Genomic DNA, 17469 nt, shown 5'->3' on the forward strand with positions numbered 1-17469 from the left:
GAAAACAAGATTAAGAAGGAAAACAAATTACACAGGGCATTATCTTGTTCACTCATGTCACACAGCCCCATTTATCACTGCTTTAAAAAGGTGTTCATCATCTGAGCATGTCCTTGGCTTTTGATCTGGCAGGTTCCTGTCCGCCCTGTAGCCATACCATTAAATTGTGACCCCCCCCCCCCCCCCAAAAAAAAAAAAAAAAAAATCATGCTTCTTATTGGCACCACCACCTGATGCAACAGTATCAAGTGTTTTGCATAAACTGGTACTACATCTATTAATAGTACACATCTGTAAGCTCCTGCTTCAGAAATGCTTTATAATTTAACCTTACTTTTCAATCTTCAAAGCCATACGAAGAAATAACTATGATGTTTTTTTCAATAATATCTTGGCTAGAATGATTTTTCGTATTCCCTTCAAAATTCCTGAAGATTTCTTGCAATCGTGCAAAGTTTTCATTTTCCCTTTTTCATTCTAGCTTTCAGGCACCACTGCCAATGCACATACAAAACACACAGCCACTATCTGGCAAGAAATTAGCAGTACAATAGCTATCACTGTAATGAAGACAGTTATACTTGCCAGCAGAAGCCGGTCGTATGCTGACGACGGGTGTGAGCTTGTCAACTGCAGGGCTGGTGGGAGGGTGTGTAGCCTTTGGCGAAGATGGCAATGGAGATGGCAGGTCGCTTTCCGCGTCCCCCTGCTCGCCTTTGACATCACCTTGCTGCTTGGCAAAGTTTATGAACACCTGTCGGGAACAGCACCAGACACATGCATTTTGAAACAAGGTAATGTCAAATAAGCATCAGCCGCTGACTTCACTACGATTAACTTTGTTTGACGAAAATGTTGTTGCTGGGCAAATTGGTGACAGCCTGATGGATGCATATTAGTGCTAATGTAAGACGGACACAGAACCTAAGTCCTGTTAATGTTAAATATGCATCCATGTTATGTTATGCATTCATTTATGCATCCATTTATGTTAATCTGCATAAATATGCAAATTATAATGCTTTCCCTTAGATTAGTCAAGTTATATAAACCATCATTTTTAGTGCACAGCCCTTTGTTTTATCAGCACTTACATGCATTGCATTAGCCAACTTATAATAACTTGACCTCAATGATAGCATGCAGAATATGGTCAAATCATCGGTCAAACTTTGGTCGCACTCTATTACAGCATCTCTCATTTGTGGTCAGCACATCACACATAAGTTAAGTTATTTACAAAATCTACCTGACCTAACTGATCTAAACTGACCTAGCAAGATTAAGATAGTATCTCACGTTTGCTTATGATTCTCGTGATAGGTAAAGGACCAGACTGAAAGGTGACATCTTGTCACCCCTTCAACTGTGCAAGTCAAGATAATTAGAAGAACAAATACAATTGAGATGCTAGTTTCAGCTTGTTGGCTGGAATCTTGGCACTATAAGTTCCGATAGTGTTTTGAATCTCCCAACGGAAGCAGGAATCATGCAGAGGCACGTTTCTAGCACCCAAAATCACTCACTCCTTTACGCGCAACTACACAACTGTGTTAGAAGCCAGACTCACCTGATCAAGCGTTGTCTGCGTGACAGAGTAGTCGTCAAGCGACGAACTCTCGCGGGCCGCTTCAAGCCGTTGGAACAGGACTGCAAGTGGTACACTCGGCGATATCTGGTACTCCATCTGATTCAGGTGTTGCTCCCGGAGCTGTGCGTCGGCGGCACCAAATGAGCTTTCCATCAGGGAGGCAACTTGGGAAAGCTCCGACGAGGTCCCGCCCACTTTCAAAGTCACCGTGTAGCCAGAGCCATACCTGTATGGAAGATACGCAGCTGTTTTTTTCATAATGCTTAGACTACAACACAACCTTGATTAAAATCCTTCACTACGCTCTTCAGTAGCCATTCACTGTGGCACCTCTCATAGCCCCAGAGTTGTTTTGAGACATTAAACCCCACCAGTCATCATCACTATCACAACACTATCATTACAACTACCACAATACAACACATCAACTATCAGTACAACACACTAACTACTACAAGAGACGCTGTAATGATGGGTTCCAGATTACTCTCAACCACCCCCCTGGGGATCTTTACTGTGCACCTAAATCTAAATATGCAGGTGCTTTTTGTATTGCGCTCCCATCAGACTGTGGCTGCCATGGCTGGGAGTCAAACCCGTGACTACAAGCTGAGCAGCAATGCAAAAGACCAAAAGCCCCAGGAACAAGTGACCGGTGCACATCAGGTACTCGTTAGATCACTAATGCAATTCCCATCAGAACTAGCCACTGGCCAACTTGTGAGATAATATTTACACACATTAAAATGCCAGAACAATGAGAGAAGTGAATGAGACAATGTTGGATGATGGACAATGCTCAATTTCTCAGACCTTCTTTGAGTATGCTGTTCTGATTTAGTAATAAGCTTACTGCCCACAGCAGTTGTTTGGTGGCTACCGCAATCTGCTGCTAAGCGCAAGGTTTCAGGCTCAACTCCCTGCCACAGTAACTGCATCCTGATGGGAGCAGCATACAAGAATGCTTAGATTTCGGCACAAAAATCCCAGCTGGTCAGATTTAACCATTTAATCCAGAGGTCTCACTTGGTGCCTTACCACGTGTTACTTTGAGACATTAACCAAATCAATCAATCAATCAACATGCTTACTTGTTTTTGAGGTGCTGTATGCTCCCCAAGCAGCGAAACTGCCCATTCACCATAATTGCCAGCCGACTGCACAATGCTTCACACTCCTCCATGCTGCAAGAAAAAAGTGAGTGACAATATCAACAGTGTGCCATAGTAACATCAATACTGGCAAAAGAGTTTTTATGGCATTTGACTAGGCAATATTGTGGCATGTGAAACGTCTATAAAGTTTGTTCCACAATCAATGAAAAGAATAAAGTCCAGATGGTGTGCTATGACTACACATACCGGGTGCGCGAGGTATTTGAGAACACAATGTTGTCTTCAGGCAGAGAAGAATATCTCCAGCAAAAATAGACATATTTTCACCAAACTTGGGGAAATACTTCTCATGCGGTTTATTTCCACAATTACTCAATGAATCCGCCATCCACAGCAATAACCGATTCAATTTGGCTTCGGAAACTGCTGCATGCACAGATCAGGTGGTCCTTAGAGATGTTGGCCATTGAGTCAGCAATGACAGCCTTCAGCGAGTCTTTTGTATTATGTGGCTGTTTGTTGGCCTCTCTCTCAACGACGCCCCAGACATAGTAGTCGAGTGGATTTAAATCTGGAGTACTAGGAGGCCACAAGTTGGGAGTGACGTGGTCGTAGAAGTTGTCAACCAGCCACTCCTGGGTGACGCAGGCAGTGGCGGGAGCCGAATCTTGCTGAAAGACAGAAGGTCTTCCTTTCGAAACAGTCTCTATCTAGGGCTTTACAATGGTGGCAAGCACCTCCACGTACGCGGCAGCATTAACGCGGAGTCCTTCTGCAAAAAAGTGTGGCGGCATGACGTCACCCTCATTTCTGACGACAGCTAACACCATCACAGACGACGGAAATTTTGCGTGCATCACTGTAGGCACCTCATCAGCGCTTGCGCAAAGCCACCTGCCATTACGGCGGTTAACTTCTTGGTCTTGGTCAAAGTTCTTTTCATCTGAAAAAAAAAAAAAACAGCATTCCAGGCTCCTCAGCGCTCTTCAGCTTGCTTAGCGAGCGCTTGGACCGGAGCAGACGATTCTCCCGAGTTTTATCGGACATGAATTGCCCCCTCCTCATGACACAGGAATGGTACCTCAAGTCCCCGTGCACAGCAAGCCTGACAGTCGACTCTACGACTTGGAGCTCCTTTGCAATGGCCCGCATTCACTTCCTGCATGGGTCGTCACTCACGATGACTTGCAGCCGCCGGAGAAAGTCAAGGCTTCTGACGACCACTAACAGTTGTTTCCTTTTCGCCACAGATGCCACGTCACCGCCAGAACACATCAGTTCTGTCCGCAGGTTGTAAACGAAAGACTTCGCTACGTTCAGAAAGGTGGAAATTTCCAAGTCGCTGTGGTGTGCGGCCAAGGCGATGAGGACTGCATGGCGTTCCATTTCCTGCGTCAACCTGTACACTTCCATCTTTGAACAAACTGCGCAGAATGAATGATAAGGGGTCAAACGACAAGAAGTCGCACACCTAGATAGCTATGATGAGCCTGCTGGTGTCTATGGCAATAAGGAATAGTGTTCTCAAATACATCGCGCACCCGGTACATAGTTTACTTTTTGTTTATTTCAAACAAACCTGCATGACTCGATTACTTAGACTTGCATGACAAATCGTGATGTGAAACAACGTAGAGGTAACAAAATACTATTAATTAACCTTTTAATTATTCACTTCAGGGCACATTCTGCTACTGCAGTATTAAAGTGAGTGCTCAAAGTATGTTCTTTTAGTAGGAATCCTGAAACGAGCACCAGTTTCAAGCTATCCAGCCTTGAAGCAAACCGCAAAAATACATTGCTGTTTCCCTCAGTCTTGCTTTGCAGTGTGCAAGGTGGGCATTTTAATATTTAAGTGGAAAAACAATAAATTTCACTGCGTACATAGATCTAGTGCCATTTTACAGATCTGCAGTGGCAATTTAAATACAATAAGAAAAATCACTCCAATCTTGTACCGATGGCTTGTTTCAAAATTTCAGAAGAACCTTAATTTTTTACAAGAAACCCTAAGCAATAGAAGCTCACTAACATGCTCCCAGTTCGTATCATTTCCAGGCTTATACAGTCACCGCTAAGGAGGACATTGGTAGTCAATTCCAGATAATACATTTTTCTGAGGAAGTACGTTTTTTTTTTTTTTTCTTTTTCTTTCCTGAAATGTATGAACAAGGCTCTGCTGCATTTTGTCAGTCTGTGGAGTGCCTCAAATGTGACTTGCCTGTGTGACGTAAGAATCACTGAGCGGCCATCTCGTACAACGTCCAGGATGCAGTCCCACAGGAAACGGCGAGCCTTGGGGTCCATGCCTGTCGTGGGCTCATCCTAAACGAGAAAATATAGGAAGAGAAGAGATGAGTGCCACATGGGAACACCAAAGACTGCAGCTGTTTTTTCCACTGTGTCAATCCGTGCAAGATTACAAGAGCAAAATGTTTCATAGAAGTGTATGAACAACAACTGAATCACACCTGCAAGCAAAAATTTTTCCTAGGCCTGAGCCAGGCACTGTGGAGGCTAACAAATGCTTCGAGGATCATAGATAATGCAGCTCATGTGAAAGCATGTGACATGTCTTGACCACCAATAGGCAAGAAAGAGAAACCTCCGCCTGGAGCCAATGTTTTAAAAGAAGGAAACTTCTCATTGGGGCAACAACTGCATTCTGCAGCACAGTTTACATAGCTCCCCTTTCACCAAGGATGAGGAGCCTACGCTGGTAGGAAATAGTAAGGGGAGGGCTGGGTAAACAAAGTGGAAATGTTTAAACGGAGAGATTAGTTGTGTTAGTGAAAGCAGGGGGGGGGGGGGGGGGGTGAGGCAGAAAGGGACACACTTGTTTATTTTGTGGTGATGGCAGGTAACACTTGAATGTAACAAGAAAGAGCTATGTAAATCTACCCAGAAAAGCAGTTGTTTCCCTGACGAACATGAGCTCCCGTGTAGAAACGTTCAATCAAGCCTGAAGCCTCCCTTTGGCCACTATCAATCAACTGAAGGCTGTATCTTCCTGCGTCCACTTTCGTCGTGGTTGGACGTGGCATGTACGACACATTTCATGTAGTTTATATTAATCACGAGAAAATTTCACACGATTTATGAGTTACGCAAGTAATAATAAAAAAAATGTTCAAGCAAATGGTACTTGACCCAAGACAACGAACCTATCCTGCACCTCTGGGGTCAGCCCTTCAAAAATCTCCAAACCTTTGAGTGAGATTTAAACAATTAGAGGAATTCAACATGTACTGACGAATTAGTAAGTTCATACTTATACAGTTGTATAGGGGTCCGCGAATATTCTAAACTTTCGAATAATGAATCGAATAGTGTCCTATTCGATTCGGTCTTTGAATCGAATAGTCACTATGCGTAAATGCGAATATTTTTTGGATACATTTACAATATTTCACAACGTCAACTGCACCCAAATTAACATAAAATGTAGCAGAAGTACGGTAAGTTTCCCCCACCACAGGCATGGTATAGACATAAAACATAAGAACTTGTGTAGTGTAGCAGGCTACATCAATTAGGTAGCCACACTTTACAAGCTGTACAGCGATCATTCGCACTCTCTGAAGAGCCTTGTGCATGCGAAGAGACTACTTGTTTGCTCCTAATGCCTCATTTGTGCTTTTAATAAACAGTGCTTTATAACGTACTATGTAATGACAGAAACTTGCTAATTTTAAGAATACTGGGATATGAACAACGTTTTATAATAATTGTGATAATGGCTATTAATTATTCGAAAAGTATTCAATATTCGATTCGATTCGCTTTTGGCACTATTCGATTCGGTCTCAAAAAACACTATTTGCACACTTCTACAACTGTGTCCTGCTACGGTGGCTCAGTGGCTATAACATTCTGTCGCTGGGCATGAGTTTACGAGTTCGATTCCAAGCCACAGAGGCCACATTTCAGTGGTGATAAAACACTTATATAGTACTTAGATTTAGGTACACACTAAAGAACCACAGGTGGTCGAAATTAAACTGAAGTCTCCCTAATAGGGCATATCTGATAGCCATGTGTTAAATTAGTATGTTAGGCTCCTGTGATTTGATTTTGACTTCTACACTTCTAGTGCAGAAACTGGGATAACGCCACAAGAAGTCATGTATGCCCCATCTTTTTTTTTTAGTGTGGTACTGTCTTTGTTGCTTATTAGAAACTTCTACACATTAATTTACCAGCCTGGCAGATTGTGTTGTTAAGACACATGTTTTATACAGTGGACTCTGCCTCCCTCCGCCACTACCTAGGTTAACGCTCATGGTCCGTTTTTTTTTTTTTTTTTGTGCGTGTGTGCGTGCGTGCAGGGGTTGTGTTTATGTGCTACAAGTTTCTGCAGTATAACTCCCTCTGAGGTTATTATCCTTTGCTACCAAACGTACCTTAAGTAATTTCAATTAAAAAATTGAGTAGCTCTCACCAGGAACACCAGTGGCGGATCCCCGACTAGGGCAATGGCAGTGTTCAGCTTTCGCTTGTTGCCCCCCGAATAGGTGCCTGCACATCGGTGGGCGTAACGGTGCAGACCAAGTTTGCGAATTCCCCAGTCTGCAACCTAGGGAAAAAGGCATTCAAATAATTTTCTTTGTGCCCTACAGTGGTAAAGACTGCAACACCAACACAGCAATGTCCTGAAAAATGTACAGCTTTTATTGCATGTTTGGAAACAAAGGGGCAAAATGTATGCAAAAAAAAAAAAATGACTAACATTGACTTTACCATTAACCTAACCTAACATTAACCTAACATTGACTTTAACATTAACATTAACACTAACATTGAAAACAAATGACTAACCTGCCCCATCTTCATGCCATCACAGATTGAAAAATAGCAGCCCGACCAGTAAATTGAAGGTTGTTTTATTTGGCCAGAATTTTGAATAATTAAAGTTTGAATTATTAAAGAGTCAACTGTATGCCTGTTTTACAGGCTATGTATATTCTGCATCATTACACAAGAGCACAGCCCACCAAAGTCAAAGGGAGGAGTTGAATTCACAAAGGTTTTCTTTCGTAAGAACATATTACCATTGGCTGGCCGCTTTTACTATACTCAAGGAAAACTTTCTGTGGCACTGAAGGAAAAGCTATGGATACAAAGCATGCACAAGTGAAAGAACTTCTGGAAAAACTGCCACATTTTCATCTGTATTAGTTTAATCTGGGAAAGAGAAGACATAAGCACCTTATCTACAGCAGCAAAATAAGACAGACACACGAATGAGTGGTAAATTTGACTTATATTTCTGCTTTTCTCTTCCGCGTCTTGCCAAAATGCAAGACCGTCGCACATGAACACTACACCGATTTAGTATCCGCTCCAAGAAACCAAATGCGCTGTCAAACGTGGCAGGGCTACTTGGCGCAGTGAGACATGTGGAAGCTCTGAACCTGTAGCTTTTCTTTCATTGCTACAGAAAGTTGTGTGCGAGTATAACATGTGCACAATCACAACTGGCCAGCACATGTTCTTACAAACTATTTTAGCAAACAAAGTGCTTTGTGAATAAGATAACAGAATTTTAAGAAAGAGAGATACCCCAGAAGCGCTCTTGACACAAAATGCAGTGGTACTGTGCTACAGTTACACGTTCAGATGTGGAATAAACCCGCAGTTTTCACTTTTGCAACAGCTATCACAGGGATTATCAACAGCCAAGGTTTGCTGCAAAGCACTGCTTCAAAAGATGTGTGGCCATTCCTTTGACCACAAAATTGCCACTAAAAAAAAAAAAAAACTAATTCCAGGTCCTTTTATGCAATAAGTAAACATAGAAGCCAATACAAACCTTCTGAACATACTTCTCAGGTATTCCACGAAGCCGTGCATAGAATTCCAAGTGTTCCCACCCCGTGAGCAAAGGGTCCAATGCATCAAACTGAGGACAATAGCCAATGTTCTGCCGTGCCAGATCTATTTGTGTGCGTATACTGCAAGAAAAACAAATTTCACAGAATTATGCGAAAAATGACGCGAAAGCAGGGCATTTCATGTACAATAGAGTAAGACGTTTCAAGCACATTGAACAAGGATGTAGCTTTGCATTGAACTATATTCTATACACTGCAAAGCGCACCTTAGAAGTGATGAGGATGGATCGCTTTCTGCTTAGATGGAAGACCTAAAACATGAACCATTAACCCACTCATATGACCACCAGCCCGCTTGTCTGTCCATATGTTTAAGATATAAACAGAGCTTTACAGTAATTATACATGTATTCTGGAGCAGTTCAGCATCCAACACATATGACGACATATATATATTCAGTATGCTGAATAGGAGTTTCCTCTATTCATTCATTCATTCATTCATTCATTCATTCCAGAATGCATCAACAAAGTTTTACAGTACTTCAAGTTTTCAAGAGCAGTACAACACCCAATGCATAAACAAGAAATGCAGTATGGTGGATAGCAGCTTTCTCTCATAACTACCATCATCTGCTGCATTCAGACAATGTCATGGAAGTCTTGGTCAGAAAACGCACCAGCCACTGTGCAGGAGGCAACTGCTAGTTCGCTATAATGTACCTGTAGCCCGAGATGAAGGCGTTTCCTTCTGTCACTTCTGTGTTCCCAGTGAGCATCTTGAATGTGGTGGTCTTCCCAGCACCATTCACTCCAAGCAATCCGAAGCATTCACCTGCCCTGACACCGACGCAAAGGTGGTTCACAGCAGGGTGCTGGCCAGCTCGGTACACCTAGGCAAGACATAGTAATGAGACAATGCAGAAAAGTCAAAAGGAAAAAAAAATCATGCTCCCCACTTCAATGCCACTGATTGCCTGCCTATTTTGCAACTGCAAAAATGTGAGTGCTGCTTTTTCCGATTCAATTAATCAACCATTCATGGTTTGAAAAGGCAGATGTACAAAACGCGGAGACAACAGAAATGAAAAGGACAACACAAGTGCCCTTGTGTCCGTGTTTTGTGTGCTTGCCTTTTCATACCAATAGTCGCTACCAACTAACTTGCTAAGCTTTCTGTCATTCTCAATCAATCAATCAAATGATTGCTACAGGTTTATTTGCTGAGACCATGCATCAAGATCACTTATAGTGCATGCTTTTGGGTCACAGGAAACTGCGCAATGTTCCTTGCGGCTGAAGTATTTGATCTGCGCCTGGCAAGTAGTCCTTCCTCCTTCAAGTTAACTAATGTTCGACACCTCAAGCTTAAACCGATGAGCTCTTTGCCATTGGGATATCCCGTACATTGAGACAACCTATAAACATAAACATGGCAAAATAAAGTGAAAGGTAACAAACATTGAATCAACATGAGCCAACAGCAACATTAGCCATTAAACAAGTTGCATACAGCAATGTAATAAGAACATAGAACCTGGAGGAGGAGGAATAAAGGAATAAACTTTATTTTAGTACAGCAGATTTGTGAGACCTAGGCCTCTCTACCGAGATGACGGCCTCAAGCCCTTGGGCTCTGACCTGCTGGATTGCCTTAAAAGTTGGTCTTCCAGTGCAGAGCTGAGCAGCGCGGTCTCCCACTGCTCTCTGGTCTTGTGTGTTTTATTCTGTGTGGGTAACCCAGGACAAGCCCAAACCATATGTTGTAAGTCTGCCCTTTCTTGACAGAATCTGCATCTATCGGAGTAAAGTTCTGGATAATAACGGTGGTAGGCCACTGAGTTCGGATATGTATCCGTCTGTAACAAGCACCATGCCGTCTACTTAGCGAAGAGTATGCTGGGGGGAAACGGGCCCTGGGGCACAAACATTTAAAAAAAGGGGTAACACGAGTACTACGTGTTCATTTTGCTTACCCCTGTCGGCTTATGTCGTCGTTCTGCAAAAATACATAAGATTACATATATCCAATACGCTGAATAGGGTCACCTTGGCTGAAGAACTCTATTATGCACAAGGCCACCAAAGCACAAATGCGCTTTTTGGTGGCGGTCGGGCTGTGCGAGTGCTTGCGACTATATGTGAGCAAACTTTGCGGGTGTGTGCACACTGACTCTTCTACCTCTTTCTGTCTTTCCCCTTCATCACTGCAGAGTAGCCAACCAGTTGTGACAATGGTTAAAGAGACACTAAAAAGAATCATTACATCAGTTCAGAATGATAAAGTATTTTTTCTAAGTTCTATTTTTACTAATTATGCAGTAGTAGGTTGGTTATAAGAAGAGAAAATGAAGGTCAAAGTTTCGCGCCAAAAACTCAGTGCTGACACGTGTCATGAATTTCAAAGTATTTTGTTGTATTTGGGCCACAATGGCTCGGTAAGAGCTCTTAGAACTTGCTCAGTTAAGTCCTTGGCTCCTTTAGAATACAATGTAGTCCATCTCTACTGATAACAAATTAACTAGGCCCGAGCAGGTGGCATCAAAATCCACGACAACACGACGAGCTGGTGCAGGAAACGTTAACGCAGCGTCACCGCCAGTTTTTTTGTTCTTGCATCTATTCTGGCTTACCAAGCCACTTCTCACGGTGAGATTTTTTTTTTTTTTGGAGGAGGGTAGTTTACTAACACAGCTCCAATCATTTTTTCTCTTTAGTGTCCTTTTTAACTCCCTGCCTTTCCTTCTCTCCCTCTCTCTGCTACAGGAATCAGTGCCTAAACTGATACATCCTGTTGAAACACAAGTTTCAAGGCAGTGTTTTCTACTGCACGCAATGGTGAAGAAGGGAAGAGGAGGCAGCAGCTGGAGCTGTGCGCATACTATACAGTGTGCAACTGAGGACTCGGTGGAAAGTTAAACTGGCAACTGATGCATTTCGAGCACTTTGGAAGAAACAGAAAATAACATAACCTAACATAATTTAACCTAACCTAACCTAACCAAATAAAGAAGAACAGGTCAGGGAGGACACTGGTCTTCAACGTCCTCTCTACCCTGTTCTCTTTTACTCTCTGAATATTTCCTGTTTCTTCCAAAGCGCTGAAAATGAATCAGTTACCAGAAATCTAACCAGCCTGCAGCTTTCTGCCATAAATTAAACTGGCAATCGGGTGCCCTGAAACAGTTGTTCGCCGTTTTCCAAAGGCCTCGCCTGCTTTTACGACAAAGCCTGCTCCGTTTCACTGAAGGCTCTTGCTGCCTATTCATGTCCCTCACCTTGGTAAGGTTGACCACTTTGAGTATGGAATCGTCTGCCTGGCCAGCGAGCACGCGGTCTCTCTCCTGCGTGACATCTTGATCTGCAAGCTCTTTCGGGTCAAAGGGCACCGTCTGCTGCCTACAAAAGAAAAGGTGCAGCGCCAAAGGAGTTCCAAGAAAGTTCTTCTGCTCTATATTCGGTATTGAAAAGAGAATGGCGAAAAGGTACAACTTCACAAACAAATAGTTGTAATAGAAGATCCATCCACGAGGACCACTGATGAGTAGCTGTACTATTAGGAAAATATATGCAGAGCCAACGCACATGCTAGAATTTATGTGAAGCAAGCGGTTAATTAAATACTATGCAACTAATTGTGACGCATACAACTGTGCTTACTTGCAAGCTGTGCAACATGCAATCTCATGAAATGTTCATCTTTATGCAAAACACAGGTGACAACTTTGATATCACGCAATTTTTCATTTGTGTGCTACAGTTGAACTCGCTTATAACGACCAGGCTTGTGTGCGAGAAATATTTCAATACAGTATCAGGTAATTCGAAATCATCCAAATGCGTACCAATTCGTTGTAATGTTGCCCCATAACACTGCCTTGTCGCAGCATTACTAATGCCCAAATTCATCTATAATGAACTTAAATTACCTTGGTGCTGTGTAGGTTATATATAAGTATTTTTTTTGTGCAGTGGAGAAAAGAAGCAAGGAAAGAAATCCATTTATTGAAGACAAAACTACACACAGTAATTTTGGCTGCACTGTAAACTGTTTCTCAGCATCACTAAGAGTTGCGTTCTCTATGTGAGAGATTGTGTACACCTGCTCCAGCCCATTTCCCTTTATATCTTAATTGCACTGGCACCGAGTGCCTCAAGTTCAATGTACCCAACGTGCAGCTCGTTATGAAAGAGTTATTTTACATGATTATCAGTCAGTAAGCTTTGTGTGTTTGATGAAGAGAGAATTTCGCTTCATCCAGCTGCATTATAATCAGGTCCGACTGTACACCATTCAGAAGCTATGCCACAATGCAAACACTAAACCAGGCGAATGCACATCATGAGATGTCATGCACAGTGGGCGGACTTGAGGATAACTTGGACCACCTGGGAACTTTTAATGTGTGCTTAAGTCTAAGTAAGTGAGCATTTTTTTGCACTGTGCCCCCTACGAAATGTGTTGCCGGGAGTCGAACCCGCAACCTCAGGCTCAGCAGCAGAACACCATAGCCACTCGGTCACCATGGCATGTAATAAGAAATACCGAATCCAGTGAATGAGGCAAAACAATAAGACATCACCCAGAAAAGCACACACAATTACAATAGTGCACCTGATTATTAAGGAGAAAATTTCTGGACCAAGATATCAGATATTGTTTTTTTTTTTTTTCACAACCCAATAATGTATTAAGAGACCTCCAAGCAGCAAGCCAACTAGTCGATTGATAAAAAGAAAACCATAAATGCAAGATTGCATGTTTTGATGTAATTTTTCTTTTCTTAGCAAAAGGAAAAGAAAAGATGACCAATTAGGCAGGTAAGAAAATGCACCTTTTTCGCACGAAGAAACGATACTGTAGGAGCAACGTGAAGATGAAGTACACAAGTCCTTGAACAGCAAGGCTAACGAGGTTAAGGCCCAAGAAGTCCCATTCCAGTGGATGCTTGAAGGTCTTCAAACCTGAAACAGTGGACAGTGCACACAGCACTAAAATGTATAAAAACACTGTGAATGCATGAAACTTTCAATTACAATTCTTTAACTCCGACATTATTAATGTTGATGACGGCAGATAAAAGGCCTTCCTGGCGGGTTTCACCAAGTTATATAAGCACAAAATGCTAAGACAGACACAAAATGACAAGCACTCATTCCTGTCATTTTGTATCTGTTGCAGCGTTTTTCAGTGATGCACTCTTAGTTAAAGGGGCCCTGAAAATTTTTTTCAACACTGTAAAAATACATAGCTAGTCAGTCGTAGAGGCTGCTGTGAACATGTGAGCGAAATATTACTGCACCGCATGCAGCAGAAAATTTAAACTCTTGTGTCAAACACAGCAAAAAATCGCTTTCCCTCGCTTCTGCAATGCCGTCACATTGAAAGCAATTGGGCGACCAATGCTATTGGATGGATGCGCCCAGAAGATGCTCAACTTGACCATTCCCGATGAAAGCACGGTTCTGGCCTTCTTTTGCATTTGTAAGTTCACATGCTGCCATTGTTTGTTTGGTAATATGGTCTTCGTGATCACGAGAGCATTATGAGTAATACGCAATTGTTAATTATGAGTTAAATAAATGAGAATTATTTATGTCTGCAACCTCAGAAAGACAGGAAAATCATTTCATCTTTGCACTGCTCAAGGCTGTGTCTGCTGCATGTGGTTTCCGAGATGGCAGCGACATGCTGCGCAGCGTAGTCTACTGCGGCCGCCACGGGGTGTCGTGGTGAGCCGTTTCGCCCCTGCGACACCTAACTTTTGTGCTGGGCTTCGCCCTCTTGGCTTCTCCGCTGTGTAACTCCCAGTGCACTAGCGGAGATGAAAACAGAGAGAAAGCCGGGTATCGGTGTGTGTAACTCCCAGTGCACTAGCGGAGATGAAAACAGAGAGAAAGCTGGGTATCGGTGTGATAACTCCTCTTGGAGTTGAAGGATTCGAAAATTTTTACAGCATGAGATTCGTGAGAAGACGTCCTTTAATAGTAGGACCATTTTATTAGTAGTTAGAAATGTGTTTCAGGGCCCCTTTAAAATGCAAAACCAATTAGCTCAACAGTCAGTAATCCTATAATGGGTTTTAGTGCATCATGAACATGGCAGTCAACAATAAGGAAGAACTTACTGACTAATATTGCTAGTACATGAAAACTTAAAATGAACATACAAATTTAAAAGTACAAATACTAAAGTACCAAAAGGTGCTACAAAAAGAAAAAGTGCAATGGAAGAAGGTAGTGTTGCATGCATCATCTGTGGTCTGTTCGTACTCATGCAAGGTCCAGGTATTAAAAGGGCCAAAATGTTCGTGCAATACTTTCTTATGGTCAAAATTAACCATACAATTTCGTAGAGATTCCAGCAAATTAAGGCAACTGCATCTGTAACAACAGGCAATTGCCATGCATGGCTATGGTAAAAAAAGGATTTAGTTAATAAAAAATTTACTTACAAGAATGTATTACTGGGCTAGTTAGTTCCTACTAGCAGGTTTAACAAGTGCACGCCCTAAAATAGCACAAATGAAGGCAGACGCTGGACAAGCACTATCCTAGCACTTTCCCTGTGTCTGCCTTTTTTTGTTCTGTCTCAAGATGTGTGCTTAGTTAACCATGCAAAAGGAGTTACTGGCTACGAAAGTCATTACAATAAAAAAAAAAATACACTTGCTATCTCAATAGCAGTGAATGCCCTTGAGAAAGATGACCTACCAAATCGTGCTAGAGCCTCAGCTGTGAGATGGTTAGAGAACATGTCCATTAGACCCCTCCCCAAACAGTACTGCGGGAGCACCAGGAACACCTTGCGCAGGATTCGGGCTATAGACTGCAGCTCCTGCAAACACAGTACAGCAGGATGATCAAACACAACTGCAGCACAGCAGAGGAGGTGAGAACAGAAAATCACACCACATGCTGCTGACTGCTAACACAGGTTTTATTGTTAACAACGAGACCAAAGTATGAGATCAAAGTATGAGGCCAAAGTATGAAGCTGAAGTACTCTGAGGCCAAAGTATGCTATCAAAGTATGTGGCCAAAGTAAGAAGCTGGAGAAGTATGCTATGAAAGTATGTGGCCAAAGTATGAAGCTGAAGTACTCTGAGGCCAAAGTATGCAGTCAAAGTATGACCTCACACTTTGGCTGTATATTTTTACAGCCAAAGTGTGAGGTCATAGTACTCTGAGCTCAAAGTATGCAGCAAGGCATGCAGTCAAAGTATGCAAGCCTGGAGCCAAAGTTCAAGATCAAAGAATGCGCAGCCAAAGTATGAGGCCAAAGTAGGCAGTCAAAGTATCAGGGTAAAGTATGTGGCCAAATTACAAGGCCGAAGTATTCTGATGTCAAAGTATGCAGCAAGGTGTGCAGCCAAAGCACAAGGCCAAAGTATACTATCAAAATATGACGCCAAAGTATGTGGCCACAGTACGAGGCCTAAGTACTCTGACGCCAATGTATGTAGTAAGGTATGTGGTCAAGGTATTTAGCCAAAGCCTGGAGCCGCAGTACAAGGCCAGAGTATTCTCTGGCCAGAGGTCAGAGTATTAGCAGCTAAAGTAAGAGCCCAAAGTACTTGGAGGCCACAAATTTGCTACTGTTTTCTCAACGAAGGCTAATCTTGACTTACCTATGCTGCAATGTAAAAGTTCATATCACTGTAAAAGTACACTGTAAAAGTTCATATCCGTCTGTTCCATAATCATTATTGCACTAGCCCAATTTTGAAAGACCAGCTTCTGCTTCAGCTGACATATACATCATATTGCAGTAATTATTGGCAAATCAGTTCTTCGGAATTCCGCAAGGTGGAGGAAGTGTCATGAAAGGGAGAAATTGTCATCCACTCGAATGTCGCACGAATCTACAAAGGAAACCCATACGGGTTTCTCAGAAAGAGCGCTTCGCAGTTGAGGAAAAATTTCACAGTTTTTTTTTCCTCAACTGTGAAGCGTTATTTCTGAGAAACCCAATTGGGTTTCCTTTGTAGATTCGTGCTACATTCGGGTGGATGACACTTTCTCCCTTTCATGCAGTAATTATTGCCTCAAAATTGGTATTGCCACAAGTTGCACTAATGCATACTTTGATTCTTTTGTCCTGCAAACTAGCAGTGACTGAAACTACCTTGTTGTTTCCGTCACTACCAACTGTCACCTTCACAATTGCTGTCAATGATATCAATTGTTATTTGCACTCTTCTTTGTAATGCCCTTGTGACCTTTAGAGAGTAAGAAACTAACTGACCGACTGGCTAACAACAACAACAACATAATAAATACGTAAATAAATCAATAAACACAAATTTAGAGAATACAAATGTGATGTACACCATGTCAACAAAGGACATGTAGATGCATTGCTCATGGGCCTTGCAAATGCAAACTATTTCTGGATAAAATCACAATGACCAGCAGCTAAGCAGCTATAGCAGCCAGTTGACACAATGGGATGTGAAAGGGGGAAAAAAAAATGTGAAAATGTGAAAATGCTATCAACTGCCCCACCTACAAAAAAGCTCAGTTGCATTGGGAACGGCATGGAACGAGTCTGAGCCACCACATCTGTTGACATCTAAAACATGTACACCTCTTTTCATGCATTTGTGTGGTGTTTGATAAAATGCCAACAAGCCCAAACCAAAGCATTGTTACACTTAACATTTACACATACCATTGTAAACATATACATGTTGATGGTAACATGCTAAAAACATTTTATGAGTGGAGAGGAGGCACTAGGAAAGAACGCAATGTACCTTGTCATCAAATAGCTCCAAAACGTACGTGGAGACCGTGCTGACAATTCCAACAAAAAGATTGCAGCAAGCAAGGGTGACGAATGCAGAGCTGGGCACGCTGAAGATGAATGACGACGGGTACATCAGTGGAATGCTGGACCACCTGCAAAATGTCAGTAGAAGAAAGG

The 17469-nt window shown here is 42.3% G+C and overlaps 1 protein-coding gene across 2 annotated transcripts in view; it reads right to left on the bottom strand.

The window, feature by feature from the left end:
• Positions 1 to 17469, bottom strand: part of LOC119433343 (phospholipid-transporting ATPase ABCA7-like) — a 103252-nt gene that overhangs the window by 8721 nt on the left and 77062 nt on the right. For both annotated transcript variants that reach the window (XM_037700499.2, XM_037700496.2), the window contains 11 exons: positions 17300 to 17444; positions 15255 to 15378; positions 13376 to 13505; positions 11819 to 11939; positions 9264 to 9433; positions 8519 to 8660; positions 7148 to 7282; positions 4928 to 5031; positions 2683 to 2775; positions 1571 to 1817; positions 586 to 754 (listed from right to left, as the gene is read on the bottom strand). In XM_037700499.2, the coding sequence (XP_037556427.2) occupies positions 586 to 754; positions 1571 to 1817; positions 2683 to 2775; positions 4928 to 5031; positions 7148 to 7282; positions 8519 to 8660; positions 9264 to 9433; positions 11819 to 11939; positions 13376 to 13505; positions 15255 to 15378; positions 17300 to 17444 (1580 nt within the window). The remainder of the gene's footprint in view (positions 1 to 585; positions 755 to 1570; positions 1818 to 2682; positions 2776 to 4927; positions 5032 to 7147; positions 7283 to 8518; positions 8661 to 9263; positions 9434 to 11818; positions 11940 to 13375; positions 13506 to 15254; positions 15379 to 17299; positions 17445 to 17469) is intronic.

This window comes from Dermacentor silvarum, chromosome 11 (assembly GCF_013339745.2).
Source record: "Dermacentor silvarum isolate Dsil-2018 chromosome 11, BIME_Dsil_1.4, whole genome shotgun sequence".
Taxonomy (NCBI): Eukaryota; Metazoa; Arthropoda; class Arachnida; order Ixodida; family Ixodidae; genus Dermacentor; species Dermacentor silvarum.